Source organism: Poecile atricapillus, chromosome 16, assembly GCF_030490865.1.
Source record: "Poecile atricapillus isolate bPoeAtr1 chromosome 16, bPoeAtr1.hap1, whole genome shotgun sequence".
Classification (NCBI taxonomy): Eukaryota; Metazoa; Chordata; class Aves; order Passeriformes; family Paridae; genus Poecile; species Poecile atricapillus.
Genome location: NC_081264.1, coordinates 3,039,684 through 3,067,267, shown reverse-complemented (window position 1 = coordinate 3,067,267; position 27,584 = coordinate 3,039,684). Strand labels below are relative to the sequence as shown.

Sequence of the window (27,584 nt, the reverse complement as noted above, 5' to 3'; positions counted from 1 at the left end):
GAAGGATTAAAAAAAAAATTAAAAAAAATCCAGAGTGGGCAAGAGGAGAGACGTGTAATTGCACAAGGAGAGGTTTTAATTGTGAGATGAAGGCGCAGGACCTTTTTTGAAGCCCACAAATTGACTGTCTTCATGACAGCATTGCGTATCATTCTGTCAACTCCGGCTCGGGATGTGGTTGCTAGGCAGCGGCTCTTATGGACCCAGAGTGGCTCTGATTTGCCAGCCTTCTGCAGACACATGGTAAGGTCCTTCCCAGCCTATCATCTACAGGGACTTCTGCACGCCGGCTGCATACTGCTGAGCTTCTCCTACCTGAATGTGAGCAGAAAAAGACACACTTAAATCAAACCTTTTTTTTTTTTTTTTCTTTTTTTTTTTTTTTTCTTTTTTTTTTTTTTTTTTTTAAAAAAAAAACAAATCCCCTTCCGGTAGTGTTTCCATAACTCCCCTTAAAAACCAAACCAAACCAAACCAAAAAAAAAAAAAAAAAAAAAAAAAAAGCCATGAATCGGAGACCGGAACAAGGAAAAGAGGTTAGTGGGTTAAGTGGTGTGTGTTTCCTGCGTTTGCAAAGGTGCCTACAGTGAGGAGGGCGGCTGTGATTCGGCCATTAGTTACAGATGGTGGCTGCAGGCTGGAGATTCCTGCAGCCAGACCACAGCTCTTGTGTCTTTTCCAGCAATGCAGACTTTAAACTGCTCAAATCCTGTATCAAGACGGCGTAAAAAATAGTGGATTTGATACTTAGTGTGGCTGCCAGCTGGGTCCTTTATGTGTTTTGATGCAGAATGCCTAGAAATGTGAACAAAAAGGAGTTAGTTTGCCAAATGAGGTTTCTGTCCCCTAATCTTTGCAAAAATGGAATGAGTGGCAAGTAGGTAAAGAACATTTCGGAGGATTTATAAGCAAATTAGATTTTTCAAAACTTTGAAGCAATTTGTGTACAACTTTTGGTGAAGGTTGTGTCTCTGAAGCAATGAAGGAGAGCATTAAACAGATCACCCCAGGGACTGGCAGTGACATAAGAAATATTTCTGAACAGCCTAACTTTTAATGTTTTTCTATTCCCTAACTCTGAAAGCTTTAATTCCTCTTGTATGAACAGGAAACTCAGACATGGAGATACACGTTTTTCAGCAGAAACCTTGTTACCTCCATGAGACAAATTCCTGTACTGTAAATGCAGAAACTTAATTGGTGGAAGCAGCATTGCACAGGCAGTTAACCTCTGCAAATTAAGATGTGAAAAATACTGTTTCAGACTGATTCCTTTTTGTCCTTCACTCTGCTTGCAGGTACTGTTTGATGAGTGTGAAAGGATGCTTCACTGATTTTCATATTGATTTTGGTGGCACTTCAGTGTGGTATCACGTTTTCCGTGGGGGGAAGGTAGGTGAACCTTTTCTGATATTTGTTTTTATTTCTCTGGGCTTCTTACAGAGGGGAGGGCTTTTCTTTTCTTTTCTTTTCTTTTCTTTTCTTTTCTTTTCTTTTCTTTTCTTTTCTTTTCTTTTCTTTTCTTTTCTTTTCTTTTCTTTTCTTTTCTTTTCTTTTCTTTTCTTTTCTTTTCTTTTCTTTTCTTTTCTTTTCTTTTCTTTTCTTTTCTTTCTTTTTCTTTTCCTCTTTTTTCTCTATATTTTTTTTTTTCCTTGAGGGGATCAGGCAGTGATCAGACTGTTTCAGCAGCTTTGTTGATATACACAGAGCTTACTGAACTAAAAGGACACCACTCATGTTATGAAACAAACAAGTGATTTATTTGAAATACCAAATGTGTTATTTGCTGGTGGTGGTGCTTTTAGGCTCGCTGTTGCTGTGTGGTCCAGAAGTGTCTTGCAGTGAGATGTGGCTGTGTGTACCCTTGTTGGGTCAGAGTGCCCTCACAAGTCTCCTGTAGCTAAAGCTTCTGTTCCTTTTGGAGATTCCACGTTCCTTTGCTGTGTACAGCACAATAAGTGAAACATTAAAGAATACAGAAGCCTTAGAATACACAGCATGTGCAGCTGTATTGCCATCTTTCCTGGTTTAGGATGTTTATCCCAGCTGTAGTGTGGACAGTGTATGATGGGAACAGAAGTCAGTCAGTGGTACAGATCCCATTCCTCTCGGTAGCTCAGCACAGCTCCACTGTACCAACACGCTGTTCTGAGCTGCAGGTAAACCACAGGCAGCTTCTGAGTAAGATATTTCTGGAAGAGAGATGACAAGTGACAGTTACCCAGCCACTTCCAGCACGTGGGCTAATTGCTGCTGCTGTCTGTGTGTGCCTCTGTGTACAGCACCTGGAAAACAAGTGCTTCATGCAGAAAGCAGCTCATTTGCCTAGCACATGGTAGCTTGGTGGAGTCTCTCAGCTGTTTGGGTTTTTTTGTTGTCTGTTGGTAATAGTTAAATCTTTATTTTGTTTTTAGATCTTCTGGCTGATTCCACCTACTCTGCAGAATCTAGAACTTTATGAAGAATGGGTTCTCTCAGGAAAGCAGAGTGATATCTTTCTGGGAGACAGGGTGGAACGGTGCCAAAGAATTGAGCTGAAACAAGGCTACACGTTCTTCATTCCTTCAGGTATTCCTGTTAACTAACCTTCTGGAATGACTGGGAATGTGTTTTACTAACAGTTCTCTGTAAAATAATTCTTCACACCTAAATCCCATACTGACTTCTTTATTTGCTGTGGCAGAAGAAAGGCCAGGGACTGAATGTGCTTCATTTTCCAGAAATTAAGACCAATGGAAAATGTACCGTGAGGAAGTGTGTGCAGTGATCACGTGTGTGTACTGGGAGAAAGGAGAGAGGAGCTGGGACTCTGGAGCTGTCAGTTCACCACTTCTCATCAGAGCTGTACTGACTGCTGCTGTTAGCTTTCTGGGAAAGACAGTTTTCTCTTTTTGTGATCTCTTCTGGCAGGTTTCACCTGCAGTTCAGTAACTTGCTTCTTCGCCTCTATCTATAGCCAGAGGTGGGTCTTGACTCCCTGGTGGATCTCAAGAGAGATTCCAGTCCATGGGAGAGTGGGTGCTGTGCTCCCTCAGGTTGCTTCTTGGGGAAACAGCTTCATTGTTATAACTCTTCAGAATTTCATAGATGGTGCTGAATCTGGGCATCTTCCAGCAGCCCAGCCACACTCAATTTTATACTGCTGCCCACCTCAGTAGCTGTGGTGCATGATCCAGGCTCATCTTGCAAAGCCACCAAATAGTTGCTGCTTTGAAGGCTGATGCTTCAGCCCTTTCTGCTCCTGCCTAAATTGGATTAAGGATGGTGGAATGTGTAACAGCCCTTACTTAAGATGATATCAGACTTTGCTTTCCATGACTGTTATGGGACCGTAAGTTTATAATAATTTAACACATTGCCTCTGTCTGTTGGATCTTACCAGGGAAATAAATATAGGTAGACCTTCTACATGGCAGAAAGGCAGGCTGGTAGTTTTTCAGCTCTGGAATTAATTACTCTGTGGAGATCAGATTATTATTTTTTAACCCTTGAGACAGAATGCAGGTCATGCAGAGACAGGGACAATGTTCTTGTCATCTGAGGAGTGTTGTTAGGATCAGTTAAGGCCACAAATGTGCACCTTTGTAAGTATTTGTTAAGAATCAACCTGGGAGATGACAGGCAAAATGACTTTGAGGGTGGAGGAGTTAATCTGTTAAAGGAATTAGATCTTGCCTTGAAACAGGTCAGAATGTGCCGTTAGTGTTTGAACTGGGTGTTTGAGTGTGGCTGTTCTGTTTGCTTAGATCCCATTACTGCATCTTCTATTTATCTCCATCCTCCTGTGAAAAGCCTCCTACAAGTAAGACTTTCTGTATGTCAGTTTAGTCATGTTCAGCAGCTGGAACACTGCAGGTTGTGGGAGCTTGGACAGGACACAGCTGTAACATGGTGGCTGACACAAAGTGATTCCAAATGGGTTTTTGACTGTAGTTTCTGTTTTCTTAGGAAAGCCCCAAGTACAGAAATGCCAATACCTCAGACATTTTAGGCTCCATGCCAGATTTGAAAGGCATTTATGAATAATTTCTCTGTAAGCACCTCACAGATTCAAGAGTTTTTGCTCTGCTGTATTTTGTTTAGGAAACTTATTTGCAAATCTCTTATTTGTGTGAAAGGGCATTATTTCTGCCTTTGTTTTAAGAGTATGGAAATGCCTAATTAAAGGCTGTTCCAGGTCAGTGAATTGAGCACAGCTGTGTAAAACAGGTCAATTCCTGTGACCTCTTTGCTCTGGTTTGTGCACATATCATGTTAGTTAATGTTTGAAAGTGGTTTTTATGTGCTTTAGAAGTGTTCTTAGTGTTTAGATTCTGTTTATGGGTGTCTGTAAAACCAGCGTGTCCTGTATTTTCAATTGAGCCTGATAAACCCTTGACCAGCCTCAACTCATCCATGAGGAAATACCTTCTAATTACAGGTTTGGTCACAGAAAGTGTAGAGGAATTAGTGCTCAGCTGGGCTGTGAATGGGGATTTCAGCAAGGGACCTTTCACATAAAATACCCTGCTCTGCTCCTGCTTTCAAGTAATTTTTGGGAGAAATGCAGTTCTACCATAGCACTGTGAGGGTGAAGTAGGTGGAGAAGACTGTAAGAAGAAAAGTGAGGCAGTGAAATCACAGACTGCTGGGAAATGGAAGGTTTGTCTGAGAATCTGGGATCAGCAGTAGATCCAGTAAATCCCCGAAAGTACAAACCACTTGGACAAGAATGGGGATCATTCTTAGGGAAGGCATAATTATAGTGCTCACCAGGGCCTCAGGGTATTTTCCTCTGCATCACTGCCATCATCCTTTCAGGATTAAGTTTAAGCCAGTAGATTTTTACTGGTGGTTGTATGCCCTGCAGAGCACTGAGAGTGTGATCTCAGCTGTGGTATCAAGGAGGAATTGAGTCCAATATTGCCAGCAAAGTGAGTTGTTATGGGCCAAGGTGCATTTTTCAGCTTTTTAGGAGTTTCTCCTAAATTTGAGGAGGGGGAGAGTAAACTGGGAATCTGAGGGATACTCTTGTAGGAGCCCAGCTATACCCTGGTGTTTCCATGGAGGTTTATGGCCAGATTAGATTCAAGATGTTTGACCAGCTGAAGCTTCAAGAGGGGAGGAACTACCAGTGTCAGGGAATGATTTTTTAAACTTTTTTCTGTAGAACTCAAAACTGTTGTTTTTCTAGGATGGGAGCAAACTTTTCCTTATACAGGAAAAGTGCTGTGGCCCCAGGATATTTACACTGTGTATGTTACCTTGGGCAGAGTTTAGTATGTAAAGTTTTCATATGGTAAACATTCACCACAGATGAAATCTGGTTAAGGTAACACATCTCAGTCTGGGAGAGTGGACAGGGGATGCTGCCTATCTGACTCACATGCCAAATAAAAGGGAAATTCTTTATAAAGTGTGCTTCAGTTGGAAACTGTGATGATCCAGAGAAAAAGCATCATTTCAGTGCTCAGTTGTTGTTTCAGTAGGTAAACAACAAAATGTTACCAGTCACAGTCAAATCTAGAGCTTGTCCAGTGCTATTTTATTGCTGTAGTTTTCTTCTGCATCATGTGACAACTCTTCAGGGGGGATGTGTGAAGTGCTTGGAGTCTGCTGTGGTGGTGCTATGGAGTAGTAATTAAGGTTTCTCCTATCACTGTGCTGGGACACACAGAATCAGTGTTTGGGCAGCATCCCTCAGATTTCTGCAGCTCAGGATTTCTGTGGACGGGTGTTTGGGCTTCTACAGGCCAACTGTACTGTTACATTGTGTAACAGAGTTCATGTTCCTCTACAGCCCTTTTGAAATACCACTCCCTAAGTTAATGCCAGTTAACCAGGTTTTGTGTCTTCAGTGCTTCTCCCGTTATAAATATTTTCTCCTTTTACATCACTGCATAACTTCACTGGAACCTTTCTGTTGCCTTCTCTTGCCCTTCACCCTTCACTCCAGTCTTTATTCTCTCTAAACTGTCTTTTGCATCTCTCTTTGCACTTGTTTTCTCAAGTGCATTCATTGATTTCCCTCTCTCTTGGTCTCTGGACACCACATTAGTTCCTCTCATGTTCTCCTAAACATCACTGTTGCAATCTCAAAACTAAGCATACACAAAAATTAATCTTTTTTTTCAATCCACTTGCTCTTTTAAGTCTCAGCCTTGCTGAATATGTAATTTTGATTGAGTGATGGACCTCTGACATAGATATTGTCTTTCTTCTCCTGCTTGCTGTCCTCTACAAGCAAGATTTTTGCCATAATTTGAAATAAGTTAAACGTATTTGCCTTTCTCTCAGTTTTTTGGCAGGCCTCTCTTTCAAAAAATGACCTTTTCTTTCATGCAAGTGTGTATATGTCTGGTGTAGACACTTGTACTTCAGGGGAGTTTGCACATGTAAAATTGGTGCATACTGAAGCAGTCAGCTTGTAGTACCTTGTGGAAAATGTGTCTTGCAGTGTTCTTCCTGTTAATGTTGTGAAGTCAGAGAGCAATCAGTGTCTTGGAAAGGTGAACTCCAGCCAGTTCTGCATTGTCACCGATGTCTGTCAGAATATGGATAAACTTGGATTTTCTTCTTTTATTGTGAAGACCAGTTTTGCTGACCTCCCAGGTCATTGCCACACTTGTTGTGAATACAAGTTGCTTCCAGGGTTTGCAGTGATTGGTCCCAGAAAATTTGCAAATATCCTGGTTTTGGTTCCTTTGGGAGGAGATGGCTGATGCTGCAAGGGTTGCTCTATCATCCTCTCTTTCTTACAGCCTTTTTCTGAGCTTCTGTCACTGGTCAGAGACAGGGGGCTCATGAGCAGCTGTGGGCTTGGGTTGGGTCTTCTGATCTTACCGTAGGCTTTTCAAATCTATAGCTTTCATGTGAGTCCATGGAAGAGGTGAGATGCTGGGCTGCCATTACATACCACAGAATACTTCTGCAGTGCTGATTTATTCAACATTCCTTCAATCAAAATCCAGACAGAGTAACCTGCTATCAACTGGATGATGTTCCTTTCTGGTTCTTCTTCAAACTTCTCATGTTTCTGCATGCAATTTTATAACAGTTGTGTTTCACCTGGGAGCTGGCAGTGTTCCATGAGGAGTAAGCTGTTTGTTTTACTTTATTTTTCTTATGTTCTCTGTACTGCACTTCAGGGCCTTTGGCATGGAAACATGCTGTTAAAGTCTCTCTTAATTATTATGGTAACCTGAGAGTCCTCCAGAGTTCTTGTCTCCAGTCAAAAGCAGAAATAATGACCTTTCTCAGATGAATGTTTTTGGGAAGGAGAGTGGACAGAAAGAGATGTTCTGTGTGGACTGCAGGCAGCTATTTGCAGGGATTCAAAGTGTTTCAGATGCTGTCTCAGTGGTTATCAGTGGGATTTTGCCTATTAGGAGTGTGTGGTCCTGGGTCACCTCTGCTGTGCCAGTGAGAGTTTGATGGATTATTGTGTGATGGGGCCAGAAGGTGGCACGTAGCCCTTACAGCAGGGAGAATGACAGGCTATTAAAATCTGGCTGGTACATTTTTTTGCAGGGTGTTGTGCTAGGGCTGCAGAGCTGCCTGGCTATTTTTGGTTGCTGTTTAGCTTTTCCCATTCTGTGAGCTTCCACTGACATTAATGGAATCTCTATGCCTGGAACCTCAGGGACCACATGAAGAATATTGGTGGAGAGGATCAAAGAGGAGAGGCTTTTTGCCTTGAGTGTCTGCTTTCAGATGGAAGGTGACAGCAGGATGTTGGATTTTTGGTTCTGTACGTAATGCCAAGCTCTGCCTCGTTCTTAAAAACAATTTAAGATTGAGAGTTGCTGTATTACTTGTAATACTGGGGCAGAATTAGTAGATTTTTAACTTTAAAAATGTAAACATGATCTTTCTTTAATAGATTTGGTTGTGGGCACTGTTATGATGCAGTCATTCTTCTTTTGAGATTTGCTAGCAGTGCCCACTCTCGGGTTTTCTCTTTAGTCACTTTTTATTTTTGAGACATATTTATTTCATCTTTTCCACACGAAGTTGCTGTAGAATTGCAGGAAAATCTGTGGTGACTTCTATATCACAAGGCAAAATATCAGTTTAGTTACTAATGGAAACAGATGCACCATGCTTTTGGCTTGGAGCTTGTAGGCTGTTTGCCCCATAGCTTTGTAAGTTAATATTCTTTTTCATTATTCTCAGATGGATGATTGCATCCTTGAGTAGGAATTTGCAGCCCACTGAAACCTTCCAACAAGTTTGCAATGTTTAATAATACTTGTTTTATAAAATTCAAAAGATAATGAGATCATATCTTTCTTTTAACTGTTCAGAAAAAATGTTTGTTACTGTTAATTTTACCTTCTTGATTTACTAGAGATGATAACATCTAAATATTCGAGTGTATCTTAGGAGTGGTGGAATAATTCATAACTGTGAATCAGCTGAGAGCATTTCTGAGTCTCCTGAATAGAATTCCTGCTCACTGTTGGCTTGGCTTCATACACTAGGATTGTTTTGGGAAGGAAAAAGCACTTATTGATTGCCAGGAGCTGAAATAAAAACCATCAACTTCAGAAAAACCATAAGTGGAAGGACTTCTTATTGAGGCTTGACATGAGGGCTGTGAGCAGTGACTGTGCAGTGTCTGTACTCCCAAATCCATTTATCCCACGTGGCTGAGCCTGTGGTGGGCAGGACTGGGCAGTGGCTTCACCCACGGGGAAGAATCTTCCTAGTTCATCACTGGTCCTCAAAGCCACACACTCAATGTCCTCCTCTCACCTGCAGGATTCATTTGTAGCTTTAGGTAATATTTAGCAGGTGCTTTTGTTCGTGGCTTTCAGACAAAAATTAACAATTTCTTGTTCCGCTGACCTTTGACTCTCAGTCCTTATTCCAGTTGTTCTGATATTATTCCAGTGGGTTTTTTTAACATTAAGGATGAAATTAAATTTTTGGCATTTTTCTCTGTTTTTGAGACAATTACCAAGAGGTGAGATGTTATCTCCTGTCTTGCACAAAGCCATGAAAGGCAGAGGGTTGTGCAGCAGTTGCAGGGTTTGTGTGAGCAGCTCAAAGCAGTCACTGAGGAGAGAACTGATGAACTCACTCCAGAGGTGTTGGGATTGGAGGCAGTGGCAAGTTTGTGCTGAGAGAGCTGGAAGTCAGACACACAGACACAGACATGCCAGGCTGTTCAGCACAGGTGACATGATCTAAAATGTCAACAGACCTTCAATTCATCCAGCAAAATATAACAGCACAGGTGAAGGTGAGGCAAGGGTGTGGTGGATGACATTAAAGCAAATCCCTTGGCTGTCCTTTTTTCTTACCCATATGTGCAGCACCTCCTGTTCTGGAGGTTTGTGTTCCCCTTTAAAAACCGTGGTAGTTGGGGAGCTGACAAGATGGGTGTTTTTGTTTGCAAATGGTCACAATGAACATTCATCCTCCTCAGTTTATTTCTGAGTCGTGCTGTAGCTAAGCTGTGGGAATGGATTGAATGTGCCATCCAAGCTTCTCTTTTCTCAGAGCTCATTTCCACAATACATTACCCTGATGGAAACTGTTTCCTGTTTTCTGCTCATCTCTCTTTCCTCCTACTTCTACTTTTCTGCTGCTGACCTCCAGTTTTTCTCCATACACAGTCTGGTTAATATTAGAACAAGAGATTTTCATGTCGGCTTTTTTTCCTCTGTAACATCTGTGCCAGTCTTGCTGGGATTTTGTACCTTGTCAGTTTTCCCATCTTTTTTGTCTAACCTTGCCCGTTCTGTCCTGTGTCCCTGGAATCCACCTCTTGGTCCTCACGTCTCTGCAGTTTCAGTTATGCACGTACGTTCCTCAGGCAAGTGGAAGCTATTTTGGGATGCAGTGTGACTGAAATGCTGCACAGCTGAGTGGCCAAAATCTATTTTATGTGCAGGTGACTCCTCTGACAGGCTGTGTCCTGCAGAGGGGCTGAGCTGGATGCTGCCTGTGGGAGCACATGAGCTGCAGGAAATCTGGGATTCCCCAGGACTGAGCTGTGTGCCCAACTCAGCACTTCAGCAGTGAGGGGATGGTACCCACAGGCATCATCTCTGCCTATCTCAGAGCTGTGCCTGGAAATCATCCCTGCCTTGGCAGGGGTAGCAACTTGACTTCCCAGGACTTTATAGTTGATGATTTTCTTGTTTGGTCTCTTGTTTATTTTTGTTTTCCCAATCCTGATGGATTTTAGTGCTGTGTTATTAAAGGGTTTTGCTACTGAAAACTGTCATTAACAACAACATTTTCAGTCTTGTTATTAGAAATATTTACATCTTGAAGGACCTAGTGGTCAGTTAATTCAGCAACTGGGAGCTGAAGGTACTAATTGTTTGTAAGATATTTAGTCCTGGATTATATATGCAAGTAGGGAATTAAAGACCTATTCCACAGAACCAGAGGTTGTTTCAGATACTTTAAAGAAGATTTTCAGTTTGTACTGTACCAGCTCTGCAAGAATAGATGTTTGAAACTCTGTTGAGTGTTTGTCATGTCTGGAGCACCATTTGTTGGAGCATTGGCTCAAGCCAGTGATAGATCCTTCCACATTTCTCCCAAAAATACTGGGACTACTACCAAGAAAGTCTAGCAGTTATTAACACAAAAACTCTTGGCATGGGGGTAGAGTTGTGAAGTCAGGGAAGGTGTGATGAGAGACCCAAAGGGCAATGAAACAATTTCACTGAGGAAATAAAATTTGTAGGGGAAGGCTACTGTGTGGTTTCAGTGGAAGCACCCACCCAAAGAGCAACTGCATTGATGGGATTTAATTTTATTGATTATTAAATGAAGGGATATCTCCTTTTAACCTTTCAAATAAGACAAGAATCAGCTCAGTTACTCCTTTTAATTAAGTTGTAAATATTTAATAATAAATTGTATTTTGAATGATGTTGATAATTGCACTAAAATAACAGCTCCACTAAGGTTGGACATTGACACCTGTGCTGAGAGAACTGCTGTGGGAAGTGGTGCTGAGGACTCCTCAGTGTTCTGCTGGTAACTGCCTGGTTCTGAGCTGTTTTCTGCCACCACATAAGTGTGGGGCTATGAAAGTCATTTCACTTTTTCAGGTTTCAGTTTGTTCATCTCTAAACCTGACAATTAAGGTGGATTATCACGCAAACCAACACTGTGTTTCAGCACCCAGCCATTAAGTTGGCTCTGGGGACCTGGATTTGCCTCAGTGCATGGTTTCCATTCTTTCCCCCAACCACAGAAATCTTTGTTTACCCAGTGGGTGCAGTGGCCCCAACTTCCCTGACCTTGGATCTGTTTTCCTTCCCAAAGATTAGGACGAGGATCGTTTCTTTTTCTAGTAGTTTGCACTTAGTACAGACTGATGTATTTTGTGTGAGGTGCTGAACTACTTCAGCTGTGAAGTATTTATAGTGTTGATGTGTGTAGCTGCCACCCTACCCTTACATGAAAAAAAAAATTCCTCTCTAGTTGATCTTGATTTAGAAGTAATAAACAGGCAGGATCACTGTAACTGAAATTATACTGACCAGAGAAGGAAAGATGGAATAAGTCCGAGAGCTGCCAGAGCCATGAGCCACCCACTGTTTTATATGCATCACATTTAGTGTGTGGAGTCAGACCTGTAAATTGACTGAAACCTGGAACAGGCTGCTCAGAGGGGCTGTGGAGTCTTCATCCCAGGAGATACCAAGGAGCCATCTGGACACAGTTCTGTGCAGCTGGCTCTGGGTGGTCATGGGGGCTGGACCTCCAAAGGTTCCTTCCAGAGTGATGGGCTTGTGTTTCCTGGGAGAAAATTCTAGTGCTGATTTCTTTTCCTTCCTATCACTCTCCCACCAACACGCCCTTAAATGAAAGCTCCAGTCCTGCCATCTGCTGTGGCTCAAGGACTTCCCAGATAGAGCTTTGCAGGCCTTTATGGTTGAAAAATTGTTGTGGAGGAGCACTTTTGTGGCTGCTGGCTGGAAAACCCTCTAGGCTGAATGGCATTTTCCTGCTCCCTCACTGATCTGGAAGTGAGGGAAAGCTGCCACAGCTTTAATGGAAAGTACTGCACAGTCAGGAGAAAATTGACTGCCCCCCATGTTGCTTTGCTGTCTGCTGGTTTATAAATTGTAATGCTTTTCATTAAAAAAGAAGAGGGAAAAAAGTGTCAGGTCTCTGTGGGTCCCAGATCATTAGCAGGATCAATTCCTTTTTCACTGCAGAGATCAGAGGCTACAGTCTTGCATAGCCAGAGCTTCAGCTCCTGACAGACCAAGCAAACAATGCAGAGGCAGAAGAGCTGGTGTGTGGCTGCCTGAATTGCTGTGCCTGGATTTTCGTTGTGATAGAAGATTCTTTGGAGCCTGTGAAATTAATTCAGTCCCTTGCAGGATTGGGTCAGAACAGTTTCATCAGCTCCAGTACCAGAAATGTTAAATCCCTTAACTTGAGGTTTGCACTGAAAACGATTTCTCAGCTCCTTCAGGAAGTTGATCGTAGGTGATGAAACTTTCACCTCTGAAGGAGGGCTGGTCATAATTTGAATATTTTACGTCTGAAGGTGTGTTCTGGGGCTGGTGTGAAGGAAGTTTGGTGTGCCTCAGTCCAGTTCCACAACCCTTGGCCCACCACCACTGCTGACATGGTTTGCAGCCATGCTGGAGGTGCCAGTCTGAGAGCCAAGTGTATGGAACAGACTGAATTGACTGAATTTACTTCTTAGTCATGGACGTGGTTGAGTCATAAACTTGCGTGTGCTCAGTAAACACTGTGAGTGTTGGGTGAATAAATAGAAGAACTGATTTCCAGAGGGTTGTAAGACTGCACACCACAAGGTGCCTTTCTGCTATGACTAGTCCTGAAGTGTGGCTGTGAGCATCCCATTTAACCTCTCACTGCTTTAACCTCTCATCCCCAGCACAGTGGGATTCAGGGGGTTGTTAACATTTGATTATAAATTGCTCTGTAATGCTACGTAGCACGAGGCATTCTCAGTTCTTTGCTTTCCCTCTCTAGGGTGGATACACGCGGTTTATACTCCAGTAGATTCTCTGGTGTTTGGTGGAAATATCCTGCATAGCTTTAATGTTCCCATGCAGCTTCGCATCTATGAAATTGAGGACAGAACAAGGGTAAGGATACTCGATTCTCTTTTTAACTGAGCAGTTCTTTGTGACTATGATCTGTCATAGTCTCTCCCTCGTATTCCCTTCTGACAAACAACAACTGACGGGATCTCCGTGTCAGAGTCGTTGAAACAAGAGGTAAACATGAAGTAATGAGACTTTCAAATGTTGGTTATTTTTAGTGGGATTTACTCATATGCTTCCCACAGATGTGTCCCTTCTGTGTCTTTTGTCTGCCTGTTAAAGTTGGATAAAACACCTTCCCTTTTGCACAGAAACATATTGCACTTTACAGACCTTTGTACCAGTATTTCTGGTAACCCTCTGCTTATCACCTCTCCGTGCACACCTGGGGTGGATGCCTGATCCTGGGGAATTGATGGCACTGGGCTGGTTCTGCTGCCCACAGCTGAATTGACAAAGCTGTGCAGAAGTTGTGTATGAAATTATCTTCTGTTATGGGCAGTCAGTGACTTGATACCATGCAAGAATTCCTTGGAATGGAGAGTCTGGGGTGGGACATTGATCTGAACATTGAGGGTGTTCATCTGGCTGTAGGACCAACCTGAGGGAAAGGCTGGGGGAGGTTTCTGTGCCACCTCTTTGTTGGGAGTGACAGTTTTATCCTTGGTTAATAAACAGGGCACCTACTCATCATATCCTTTGAGTTTCAAAAAGCAGCAGGATCTGAAGGAAGTGACTCTACTTTAGCAGGTTGTTAAATAACCTGTGCAAGGCCATTGTGGCATTCTGATATAAAAATGGACCAGAGGGATGTGCAGTCCAGCTGGGGACTATTTTGGAGGCCTCACTCTGAGGCAGTGCTGACAAACCACTGACACAGGTGCCAGGTCTGGTGTTAATGGAGATTTGAGCTGGCAAAATGGCAGGAAATTGCAATTCTTCTTCACTGAAAAGTCTTTAAATGGTGTGTTGTGGACATCAGTGCAGTTCGCTGTTGTTCACCCCTTCAAAAGGGCACAAATCTTGCTCCAAGTTGGCTTTTACCCCAAATTGCTTTCTTTGCAGTGCGAGTGCATAGGCCTGAAGCAAATACAAATTGTTTTGAAGTACATCTCTGACTCAATGGGAGTGAGGTGTCCTCTCCCCAGCCTCCCTGGCTTCCCAGCAGGTACAAGGCCTGGTAATCTTCATATTGCAAAACAGTGGTGGGAGCAGTGGGTTTCCTGGAGTGACTTCAATGAAGAAAGGCAGGAAAAAGGAATTCTTAGTGGAACAGAGATGAAGACAAAAGCTGAGATTTAGGGGAAATTAAAACAGAGGAGTGTGGCAAAGAGCAGAAGTAGAGGTAGAAATTGGAGTGGATTCAGCCTGGCTTTGAACAAGTGAGAGTGTCAAGTGGCTTGAGAAAGTGCCAGAAGACTTGGAAAGAAAGTTACAGTGACAGAGGCAGGAAGGGGCTCACCTGGCAGAGGTGCTGGGCACAGGAAGGTTTCCAGAGGGACTGTAAATAAGAACCAGCAATACATGCTGGGAGTACACTGCAGGTGTGCAGGGGAGGGTGTGTTGCTGCTGAGAAGGATGTTTGCACAGGCAGCTCACATGGAGAACGGAGAAGGGGAGGCTGGGAGGGAGGATCAATGCCAGAAATGAGTTATTTCCATTGAAGTCTTTGTGGAAGATGGGCAGGAAACCTCTTTTTTCCTTAAGTAGTATAAAAACTGACATTTGTTCACACAGGACTTGAGCTACCCAAGATCACACACCTTGGGTTGTAGCTGCTCAGCTGTGCTTCATGTCAGGCCCTTCTCATTGGGAAGCTGGGTGCAGCTTTGATTTTCTAAGCTTTTTATACCAGCAGGCAAAACTCCTTGTAACAGTCAAATATTTTGGTAACTTCTAGGAACTAACCAGCCAGTTACACAGAAATGCCTTTTAAAATTCACTGGCTCCCTAATCATGTGAGGAGGATCTGAGAGTTGAGTATCTGCATCTTTAAAAATGTCCTGTCACCATTAAAGGGATACCGCAACATTTGGAAATCCCAAATCAGACCTTTGTTCCGGTCATTTTTTGTTTAAATTTTCTTTGAAGTCTGTGTAGTTCTTTATCATTTTCTTTGCAAAAGTACTGGAGTGCTTTAAAAAAGACCAATGAAAGCCAACAGCCCAGAATATCCACGACTTCACAGAAGCAATTTCAGCACTTGGATGTTGCTGTGTGCTGGCAACGTGTTACGCACAGGCTGTACCTGTGCTCACAAACTTGTGCTCGTGGGCAGATGTATAAAATCAGAACTGTGTGAACAGTTGAAGAATAGCAAGAATTTCTGGACAGAAACAAAATAGAAGCCATGCAGCTAAGGCATACAGAAGTTTGATACAAGGCAGGAAAATCAATACTGTGATTTAGAAATAATAACACTCCCCCCTCCCAAACTAAAAATATCATGCAGGAATCTTGAAGGGGAAATGGTTTCAAAACAGGGTTCTGGTGTGTACTACATTACTTGCTTTGTCAATCAAATTTTGTCATTTCTTTGTTGAAATAATTCCATTCATATACTGGCTGGTCTGGCAGACTCAGTACAGTGTATTTCACCCAAATTTGCCAGTGTGAGCATACTGCAAATGAGTTTCTCATCAGTATTGATCTTTCCATTGTGTATGGCACAGAAGTAAATTACATGATGTGATTGACAAAGTAATTTGCCACACTAAAATCAAAGTGTAATACAGGTGTGCTTCCCTTCTTCATTTTGCACAGAGCAATTTTATGGAGGTTTCACTGTGTTTAAACCTGCTATGTAATGTTTAATCATCTTTGATTGCTGATATTCAAAGTCATTTTTATGCTAGGTGTAGTTGTTATTGTCTTAGCTCAGACAAGAATAAATACAGGGTTGAAATGGTAATGCTGATTTACAGCCTGATAAAATTGCCTAGTTTATATACTTGTCATGCTTATTCTAGCTTAATTCCTCATACCCCTGGGAGACTTTTTAAGAGGTTGTAGCCATTTAAAAATAGTTTTAAGGAGTAATAAAAAACATGTCTATTGTTGGAAATAGCTCCTAATGTGCAATTGAGGTAAACAAATATTCTCCAGCCTTCCAGTTCGTAGAGACTCTCATTTTGCAGCCTGGCTTTCCTGGAGGCCAATTAACAGCCAGTCAAACAGGCCAAGCTGTTTAGCTCTCTGCAAGCCCAGCTTGAGGAGCTGCAGAGCAGGATGCCATGCAGGGATTCATCATTTGGCATAGGGGTGATACAGCTCTCTAGTATTGAAGAGGAAGAATGTGTCAAACTTACCCCCAATTCATGTAAATTTAACTGCCTTAAAATATTGGAAGTGGTGGGAACAAGGGCACTCTGAATATATACGTAAGGTGGTCACTCACAGATGATGGTGTTTGCTATTCACTTGGTTTTCTGGAATGTAAGATAGCATATTAAGTGGCTAGATTAATTATTTTGTAAATAATCATAAATTGCTTTCCAATATTGTGATTAGATTGATTAAGCACAAGTGGAGTTTGATTTTAATGGACATTGTGGAAGAGATTATTACTTTTCTCAGGAAAACGTGTGTCTTACTTGCTTAGGGTTTTTGTTTTGTTTTTGGAGGGGTATATAAATCTCTAAAATAATTTCACTTTGAACTGAAGAAATGGATCATATTCCAGAGAGGATTTTTTTCTTGCTGTACCGGAATAATTAATTTTTTTTTCAGTGGATTGTAAATTATTAATCACAGAAGTTAGAGCTGGAAATGACTATTAGATGATCCAGTGTATTTCCCTGCTGGTGGGGAATTCAGTCCTCTGGCAGTGTCTGTATCAGATATTACACTTCGAACTAATCATAGAACATTTTTAATTTTTTTCTTCTTTCTCTTTTTCCTCCTCCCCTGCCCATAAGGGTTCATTTGCCTATGAGTGTACAATGGAAGCAGTATGGCCATGCACATAATGCAGTTCACATCCATTATAATTAATAAATGTTCAGGGATATCATAAAGAGCATATTCCTCTATGCTTTTCCATAAGGCAAACTTTGAAAGTTTTTAAAGCACTGTTTGAGTCTCTTTACTGGCAGAAGGCCCTGTAGATCTCTGCACAGAATCTCTATCTACAGATGGTAGAGAGAGCTCTTCCTTCTGAAGGTTTGTAAAAGCAAAGCCTTCTCGGGCAAACAGTGGATTACAGAGGCATGGAGGGATTTGCTGTGGGTTGGAACATTGATAGTGAGGCAATTAGGAACTCAAATTGAATATTAAAGATTGATATACATAATGGGAGCACTGCATGCATTACTGCCTTGTCTTTCACATTGAATTAACATTGGTAACAACTAAATTTGGTGAAGCTCAGAATCTGTCAACAAATGTTGAGCAATGATGTCTTTAATATTCCCAGGCATGTGGCTGAAAACCTTTTGAAGGCTGAGGGGTGGAAGGCGGCTTCCTGTTTGTAAGTCAATTCTTTGCAAATTTTGTTTCCTGCAGTGCTCTCTTGGAAAAATTTGAGTTCCTTTATTAGCGTATATTTTAGCATGGATAATTTCCCCTGTGTTCCCTAATAGTCATAAGTGACTTGATCTCTTCTCTATGACAAATAACTAAACTAAAGGAAAATTTTTTTTCAATGCAAAAAGGCCCTGGGGTTAAATGTTCTCACATTTAGGGGGTTGTTGTTTGGCTGGTTGGTTTTATTTTCCCTTTTCTTTTTTCTCTTCTTTTTTTGGTATGTGTGCTTTGTAACAAACCATGCAGGGAAACATTTGGAAAGGTGCAGCAGTGCTGGATGCATGACCTGTAGCAGCAAGCAGTTCAGATTTGCCAGCAGTATTTGTGTTGAATTTAAGGGATTTTAACTTCTGGGAATTGCCAGGGAGTATTTAATCCTACACTGTGATACATTTAGTGTGACAATACAGTATATTTCCCCTTTGTTACATTTTGTTTTACTGCTAAGAGTGTTTGCATTTCCTGTGCCCTGGGAACAGAGGCAAGTTCTTTGGCTGTCCACCTTGGGGACAGGTTTCAAATCTGGGCATTCCAGTAAGTCACTGATCTGCTCAAGTGGATGCTTTGATCACCATGCAGGTGTTTTGGGCAGTGCCTGCTTTGCAGAGCTGAGTCTGAGTTTGCAGGTGCTGGGTTAGTGGTTCTGTTTAGACTTTGGGCTTTTGGCTGATCTGTGGTGGGTGGTGCTTTGGATTTTTTTTTTTCTGAGATAATGCTCCTTTCTGATGCAGTTCAGCTTTTCACTAAAAATGGGTGTCCACCTGTGGGCTTAGGGAGCAGTGAATATGCAGAGAATGTTTTAAAGCAGCTCCTGTAATCCCAGTGCAGTGCATGCACGTGAGCCTGCAAAATGCAGATTTCTGTGCCACCAGGAGAAAGAGGTGTACAGTGTAAGTACAAGTGCATGCAAGATGCATGGCATCCATTTTTAACAAATCAAAACAAATACACATATCTTCCTGCATTTTAGGAGCTTCCCAGATCCTTCTGTGGTACAGTGACTTTCTGCAGATAGAAATCTATGTTGGAAAGGAAGGAAACCCTCTTTGTTTTCTTTTGTATCTGAAATACTCTCACAAATAACTAGGGTTGGAGAATTCAGCTTTTTGTGTGAGAACAACAGGTCTGAGATGTAAGAAAAGGTACACAGCTTGACAGGATCTTTTGTCAAAATCCTGCTCTTCTATTCTACTCTTTTTGTGGCAAAAGCTGACTTGCTACCAAAAGGTGAACCACATAAGGGATTTTTACTTTAATGTGTAGTTATCAAGAATTTGTGTTTTCATTTCTTTAATTAAATTGTTGAGACAACCACAAATGAAAAAGATTAATTTCCTGCTTGACTCATTTTAGGTAATGTTGCCATTTTGATAAAAATCCTGTGATAATGTTTAGGAGATGAAAACCCACGCCTTTATTTTAAGTTTTAGTGACTAACATCTGTATGTGACCACCCTATGTTTATACAGCAGGTAAATAATTCTGTAGGGGCCATCCATCAGTTTCATGATTTCACAAGAACACAAACCCTCTCCTCTCCCACCACCCCAAGAGGATACAAATTAGTGAACCAAGAAATGATGCTGTCGTGGCAGGCAGGCTGGCTCCTCATTCCGTATGCTGGAGGCATTCAGCTCCCTGCTCCCACCCTCTCCCCTCCCCCTCCTCACACTGTTTGTGCTCTTGATAACACGATGGGAATGATGACTGGCCCTTGTGCTGCAAACTTCTCTCCCTTCCCCATGCACTGACAGTGTTGATCTTGCTTCCAGGTGCACGCCAAATTCCGGTATCCTTTCTACTATGAAATGTGCTGGTATGTTCTGGAGAGATACGTGTCCTGTGTGACCCAGCGCTGCCACCTCAGCAAAGAGTACCAGAAAGAATCAATGTTAATTGGTGAGTGAATCCTTTGAGTGCAGATTCAGAACTGATGCTGGCACCTCAGGCTAGCTGCTGCTTTGGTTTCTGCAAAGCAGATTATAAATTGAACGGGAGAACTGGAGAAATTCTAATGAACTGTTTCTTTATTTTGGGGTTGGGAAGATTTTTGACTCTTAAGCATTTCCATGAAATACCAACCTACTTTGAATTGTATTTATTGAACATTCCCTTAGCAAGTGGATCCCAGGAACGTAATTTCTGGGTGTGTTCGTTCCTGTTGGTTTCAGTAATGTTGGTGTTGGGATGATCTGCCAAAGAGTTGAGGATTTACTGCCATGTTCAGCACAGTACCTTAGTAGCCAGAAATGTGTGTATTGCAAATGTGCTCTGATGGGGTGGATATTTTGTCCTTTTGTAGAGCAGCTCCTCTACAGAACACATGGTCACTAAACCTTCCTTTTTTCTCTTCTCTTTACCTTAAATTCTCCTGTAATTCTCTGGTGACTGAGTTGTAGTTCTGCAGAAAAACAAGCCCAAGAAAACACCTACACAAATCTCCAATATCTGTAATCCAGGTAGAGGGAGGTCAAAGAAACCTTTACAGCAAGAGCTGAAAATGGACCAGAGGAGAGACAGACAGATGTGCCTGAGGCATTACCTTGGCACTGGTGTGAGCTTTGCATCAATGTGTGACAGTTCAATTGTTGCTGTGCTGAACTGCCCTTTTTCCTCCTTTTGATGGAACAAGATGGTGGGCCATGTTCCCTCTGCTTTTAAGCACAAAATAGCTGAAAATAACACAAACACCAGCTAAATATTAACTGATAGTTTTAGGTGTGGAGGAGGACTAAAGTATTTCTATGCCTCCTGCTCTCTGAGGCCACTTGGAGTGAAGCTGGCATGGCTGGCACTGCCCCAGGCTCTGGACAAAGGAGGGAAATATTCACCTACAAGCACAATTCTTAGTAGAAGGGATTGAGGAAGTTACGAGCAGGTGTCACTCTCCAGTGAGTTTTACTGACCAAGAATAATTTGACAGAGCTAATAGTCTGTGTAGATCGGCCAGGAGGAATTCCTGGGGTCACTGGGAGTTTGGGTGCTTCACATTTTAGCTCTGAGACCCTGGCCAGAAAGGTTAGTTAAGCAGGAATTCTGTGTCCAGAGGAATTTTTCTCCTAAGATCATCCTAGAGGAGGAAAGGGTGAATTAGCCCTTTGCATCAGCTCTTCAGAAAGCAGTGATGAAACTCTGAGAACTACATTCTTTGGAAAATAAGGAACAATCTCCTGTTGTCTAAACCACTGGCATAGAAAGAGGCTGGTCCTGCAGGCAGGGCAGAGGTGCCAGATCAGCAACGTGTAATTTCAGAACAAATTAGATGTGGAGAGTGGATGGTTCAGGATATTGAGATGGGACCTTTTCCAGCTAAAGCACCAGTGTGAATTCCAGCCCAACTCCATAATTACTGATAATGGTTTGGTGATGTGCCTCACAAAATGTGCCTCAGTCCAGTTAGCTGGGAGATATTCCAGTCATATAAAAGCTCACAAGGAACTATAGATGTCCACTGTCTAGAGGGAACAGGATTGTTTTGCATGACCAAAGACTGCCAACTCCTTCCAAAGGCTTCAGGAAAAGGAGCCAGGCTGGTTGGAAAAGGTTTTGGTGGTGACTTGGTCAGGTTCTTGTGACCTGTGGTGGCTTCAGTTGCTGGCAGAGAGAGATGTTTATTTTTGTTTTGTCAGAAACTTGGGGTTTTGTTTTTATTTCTTGGCAGAAACTTGACCTTAAAATAATTATTTTAGTGTGGGTTGTGGTTCAAAAGACCAGATCTGCTATACTGCTGGATCTTTCACTTTGGCATTTGCCAAATTCAAAGGAGTAAAGCTGCATTGCTTTGTTCTGTGTGAGTAATGCTGTTTAAAATACTTGCTTTCCTTTTCTTCTAACTGGTCTGTGTGCAGCCTCTTAACTGGAATCTCTATGAACTGTAATCTTTGAGTTAAACTGGTTTGTTCTGTGGAGTCTGTATCTTGATACTGTTCACTTGCTGAGGGATGGGATATCCTAAAGACACCGGTGTTCCAAACCCTACCTCTTTGTTTTTAAGCTTTTCTTCAGAGCTGCAAAGGTCCTCAAATTGTCTCTTCTTTAGGGACTTCTCTATCTGCAAGCAATTTCTTGATTTCCCATGAGGTAGTATCCCTTGACAAAGAATTTCCCATTATTCTCCTTAAAGAGTAATGAAGCAAAGTACTTAACTTCTCCTCAAAAACCTCAGTAGATTTAATTGTCTTCTGTCCTTCTTGGTTTAACAAAAAATTCTTCACATCCTTGTATTCATTATCAGAAATTTCTCTTGAATAACCTAAATGTTTCTCCCACTTTCAAAAAATAATTTCCTTGACATAGTTTGTTCTAAATGTCTAGTTTCTGCCTTTCCTTCTGGGTGCTACAACTGTCTATTTTTCACCTTTTTTTCTATTTTCACTTCTTTTCACTTTTTTCCACTATTTTCGAGTTGTGCTGCTTTCTCTCCGTACGTCGCTTCTGGTGCAGTGGTTGCAGTGGATCTCTGAAGTTCAGAAAGTGATTAGAGGAGGACATTGACCAGAGAGAGTGCAGAACACTGCCCACAGTCTCTGGGATTCACAAGGGAGTAGTTTTCATAAAATTCCTGGAGATTCTGTTCTCCTGAGTAAAGAAAGAAAAAAAAAATACTGTATTGATAAAGAACATTGTTGGAGAACACAGAAAACTGAGTTCATCAGCAGTTGGATTTTAAGGATATCTTTAGACTTTTCATACTGTGTTTTTATAATGTAGTATTTATTTGTTTTGACATGAAGGTTTTTAAATTCAGAGTGACTTTCAAGACATTGTCTGTTCATGAAAGTGTATTTGTGTGATTGTGTTGTGATACCTCTGTCCTGATACTTTTATGCTGCTGTAGCAATTTATATTGTTCAATGTCTCCACTCACGAAACTTCAGACAGGAAAAAACCCCACCTCTTTGGAGGCACAGCTGAAACCTGGAGTCTTCCCACTCCCTAAATAAAAACGGAGTGCAGCTCTAAATGAGGTGGAAGATGATGGCCATGGCTTCCTCCCCCTTTCCTCAGGCCCAGAATGAATTTCCAGGCCGTGTCCTCCCAGGCAGTGTTGAGGCTGTTCTTTCTCAGATCTTTCCCAGGGGGGCAAACACTCAGGGGAATTCTGGCATGACAGCAACCACAGGCTGCTGTAAAAGCACACAATCTCTTTTTCTCTTTTCTTTTGCTTGTCTCTCTCAACTGGGACATTTGTCCTGCCAGCTGAAATCAGAAGGGAGCCTGTTTGGGTCTCCTACTAGATTTGAACATGCGCTGTTTTTCAGGGTGGATGTGTCTTCATTATTTTCACTCTTAGCATGAATGAGTCTGTACTGGATGTTTTCAACCACAGCTGACCTTCAGTGAGATGTGGATGTTGAGAGTGAGCTGACAAAGAGTAATTGGGAGAAGATCCTGGGCTATCAGAGAAATGCTTTCTCTGTAGCCTGCAGCTTTGAAGATTCCCATTGCTAAAATTTTAACAGGATGGCTCTAACTGTATGTTAAGCCTGATGGATACAGAAAATATGCCCTCTAGCACAGTGAAGGAGCCATGTCTCTTTTTTTTGGCCTCTTCCTCAGGGGATGGAATAGATTTGCTTATGATAGACAGGCACCTGAAGTTTATTGAGTGGTTCCTGTGTGGGGTGCTCCATGCAGTGATACATTTCCAGTATGCTCAGGGTTTTTCTGCTAATGAAAATGTCATTGCTGTCTTTAGCAGACTGATAGCAACTGCTGCTCCCAAGTCACAGTGGCAGGGTTTGGAGCTGGGAATGCCAAGTAGACACTACACACTGGACTGCTCTAAAGAGTTCAGAAAGGTTTCATAATTACGCCTGACCCCCATCCCTTTCTTTTAAGTTCTATAATACAGCAAGTTGCTTTTCAGAAAGGAAAGAAACTGTGTATAATTATTCTTGTACAAGTGGATAACTGTGAGGAAAGTTAAGTGGTCTGCCCAGAGCCACAGGGAAGTGAACTGTGACAGAAAAGATTTCTAATGCTCTGTCCTGTGGTCAAGTCTGTGCTGCTCCACGTCTTCACTGAGCTAGATCACAGACTGGTCTGTCTGAGCTGGTGTTATTTGCTTTGAGATGAGGCAGGTGAAGGTCTTTTTGCACTGAGTTGTGTGGGAGACCAGACTGGATAACCCCTCTGAAACTGGGGTTCAGGTCTGGGACTCATTGGTGCGTTGCCTCAGAAGAAGAAACAGTTGAGCTGAGCAGGCGCTGTTTCCCACAGAGAGCCTTTATAAACCAGAAACCTGCAAGTCAGTGGAGCCCTGGTAATACAGCGCTTAAAATGCACTTCTCAACAAAGTAAATGCAGATTATGCTTATGTAGGGCCTCAGCTCACAGCACAGTAACTCTGTCAGACAGTGTTTTCATTGAAATGAATAAATAAAAATCATGGCATGTTGCATTACAACAAAACACTTGAAAACACAAAATTGAATCTCCCTCACCTTGAAGTTATCCTTCCATTATTGATTTCCTCGCTGCTTTTTTTTTTTTTTAGATTAGCAGCAGTAGCAGACAGTTGTTGTGTTTTGAGAGCAGCCTGCTCTTAATCCGGTGCTGCAGCAGCACTGTAATCCCCTGGTGCTCCAGAATAGCCTGGTACACTCCAGGTTAGCAGCAAGCCTTGTGCCCAGGGGGGAAGGTTAGCAAGGCATGAAGTGACTGCCAGGCACAGAGAACAGGGCATTGCTTTGGTGGTGGTTGTTTGGGGTAGATGGGAGCTGTTCTTGCCTGTCCATGCCCAGGTGTGGCTGGCACAGCAGGGCAGCCTCGTGCCGACAGCCGGTGGCAGGGACGCGGTGGCAGGTGGCAGAATGGAATTGCTGGCCCCCCTCCGTGTCTGGCTTCTCCTGGGAACAGACCCCCAGTATGCTCTGGTGTTCCACTCCTCTCCTGCCTTTTGTTTCTGTAGATTAGAGCAACAGACAAAAAGTGGAGATGTCCCTTGGAAGCTTTTTCTCCTCGCGCCAGAGCATTACTTGGAGTAAATTATTCACACCTCCATAACGTGATCTCCCTCGTTTTCTTTAGGCCTTATTTATGTCTGTGCTTTGCCCCAGTTACAGCCATTAGTTCCTGTTCAGCAGAGCTACGGCATAGGAGGACAGAAACACGATTTTCTTTGTGCAGATTTATACCACTTTCTGTTAATGACACCGTCCTGGCAGCGTAGGGATGTGGATCTGCTTTCACCCCCTCCTGTTTGATGGCAGATCACTGGCATTTTCTCCCATCGAGGCTGGGCTTTGTGCTTGAGTCAGTTGTAAAACAGCTCACTGAGGCTGTGTGGCTCAGAGAAGGGGACTCCAGCCCTGGATCCGAGAGCCTGGATTCTGATTCCTGGTTTTTCCCTAGATTTGATGTGTGACAATGAGCAAATCGTGCTTTCTCCCAAGCATCTGTTTCCTCAGTTGTAAAATGGGAGAATGACATAAGCTGATTATGTAGCCTTTGAGGTGGGTACGTGTGCTTGCTACTGTGGACAAAGGAAAAAACAGTGTGAAATAAAAGTTGGATAACTGAGTGGGTTTTAAATGTTCTGGTTAAGATATTTTCTAATCCTGTTTATTTTTCTAAGAGAAGCATGGGGGTGTATTAGCACAGAGCAGAGAGGAGGAGCTGCTTTGGAGTGCTGATGCCACCACCTCAGCACACAAAATAATCTGTGAGGCTCTTTTGGAGGGCTGCAGGGGGAAAGTTACCCTGCCCTGTGGATGGAGCTGGCTTTGGCTGCACCCTGCCTTGGTGACAGCTAGGATTTTCTGTGGCTGCCATCTTTTCACAGGCATTTCAGCTTAAACTTGCCTTTCAGGAGTCATTTTATGGCCACTTTGGTTTTGAGGAAAAATGCAAGCCTGTCTGGAGGAGCAGACTGGCTGGAGATGCTGGATTTTCTGCAGACCCTGTAGCAGCAGCAGCACACTTGCCCTGAGAAGTTGAGGTGACCATCTCATATTTCTGGGGCAGTAACACACAGAGCTGAGCTGACCTTGCAGGGTTTTTATTGGGAGCTGCAGAACTGAGCAGCCAGGCAGGCTGAGCAAGCTGAGACACTGCCACTGCCTGTGGCATCTCTGACCAGGGTGTTTGTGACAGGATGGGACAGACTGTGGAGCATCTCTGTGATCAGGAGGAATTCTCCAGCTTGGAATTGGGCTCCAGCATTTGTTTTGAACCTCACTGTTAAACAACCGGATGCTGAGCTTTCTCATTAATGTCCATTTAATCCTTCCTTAAGCATGTTTCACATTGTCCTAATCCAAAGCTACTGCAAAGCATGGAAGCTGTGAAAGGAACTTTTCATTAATTGTTCTCTCACTTTTTCTGTGTGACTTCTGTTTCCATCGCAGTGTGTTTTTTGCAGCTTGGTCTCATACCCATTTCAGCCAGTAATAAAATTCACATTCACTTAACTGGGTGTTGCCAGTATTAAATGTATTTTCCACAGAAATTCCTGCTGTTGTTAGCCTGCATTCAGTGTTGTTCACTTAGTAAGGGAAATTGTGTCTAATAAATAAGAAAAGATGTGTGCTTGAGGGAACCATGGCCAGTGGTTTCCTACATTGCTTTCACTGCTTGATTGCACAGAGTTGGGTAACAACTGGGGCTCTTAGGGGGAAATTAGGATTAATAGTTCTTTAGACTTAGAAACTTGCCTTTAAATTTTCCTGAGAGGTACCTAAAATGTATCAGGGATGGCATTAAGAAAACCAGTAGCACGTAGCTGTGACAGTCCCTGTGTTTTCTCAGTGTGCTTTGTCTTGTTGTCGTAAAATAAGCACAGTTGAAATCCTCTGTCTCAGAAGAGCAATGAGTATTCATGCACTAACAACTGGGGGCTCTTGTTTTATCAACAGTTAGTTGCTTGCAGAGAGGAAAAGTAGTGAGGAGTTGATTTTGTGCTGTGCAGGGTTCCTGGAAGAATGATGATGTACAGCATTTTAACGTGCTTTCTCCCATCATTTCCCCCTCCTCCTTCTGTGCTAACTCTCCTCTTAAAGCTGTAAAGCTGCCGAATCTGGTCTTTTTCGGATTTGTGGGAAAATTAATTGTGTGTGACTTAAGAGCTCTGCCTACTCCTAATTGAAGGCATAGAGGACTGAAGCTTTGAAGAAAGCATAATTTTTCCCTAAATGTTTCCCAGTCATTTGAACTGAGTAGATGTTAATGAAAACCAGCATTAAAACAGACAAACAAGCGCCCCCCTCAAAGAAAAAAAAATTAAAAATCAGCTGACTAAAGCCCATTCCTGTCACATACCCACTAAACCATTCTCCAGTGCCCTTTGAAATAGGCAGCACCTGGCCCCAGTGGTACAGAAGTGCTTCAGCTGTGAGGTTACAGTGGCTAAAAATTCAGCATTCTTTTTCTAACTTTCAGATGCAAAAAGAAAACGCAGCACAGACAGCTACTCATCAGATTCGTGGTTAGACATGGATGAAGAATCTTGTGATGCCCATCTCCAGGAGGAGAAGGATGACAGCTTGGATAAGAACTCCAAATCCTTGGTGGATGGCTCCTCCTCACCCAACAGCACACACTCAGAAGGGAAGGAGGCTGCAGGGAGGAAACAAAAAGCCACAGTAATGAGGTACCTAAAAAGAACTTTGTCTAATGAGTCAGATGACAGCATAAAATCAACGACCCCTACGGACTATCCCAAAACACCCACGGGGTCTCCAGCTACAGAAGTTTCAACCAAATGGACTCACCTCACGGAATTTGAACTGAAGGGTTTAAAAGCCCTGGTGGAAAAGCTTGAATCTCTCCCAGAGAACAAGAAGTGTGTTCCAGAAGGCATTGAAGACCCGCAGGCTCTCCTGGAGGACATGAAGGTGGGTGTGATAACTTGCTGATCCACACAAACTCTGCTCTGTGGGCACAGCAGGAGAGCAGAAGACAAAGTTCTGCTGCCGAGGGCTGGCAGCTTGTGTGTGGTGACCAGGTCATGTCAGGCTGCTCTGCCACAGACAGGGAAACGATTCCTTCAACCAAAGCTGTCTCTGGCTCCTGCTTGCA

General features: G+C 42.6%; 1 protein-coding gene across 5 annotated transcripts in view; it reads left to right on the top strand.

Moving 5' to 3' along the window:
• Positions 1-27,584, top strand: part of KDM2B (lysine demethylase 2B) — a 106,377-nt gene that overhangs the window by 33,765 nt on the left and 45,028 nt on the right. For all 5 annotated transcript variants that reach the window (XM_058851275.1, XM_058851272.1, XM_058851273.1 and 2 more), the window contains 5 exons: positions 1,299-1,392; positions 2,415-2,568; positions 12,967-13,082; positions 19,337-19,463; positions 26,946-27,400. In XM_058851275.1, coding sequence (XP_058707258.1) covers positions 1,299-1,392; positions 2,415-2,568; positions 12,967-13,082; positions 19,337-19,463; positions 26,946-27,400 — 946 coding nt within the window. The remainder of the gene's footprint in view (positions 1-1,298; positions 1,393-2,414; positions 2,569-12,966; positions 13,083-19,336; positions 19,464-26,945; positions 27,401-27,584) is intronic.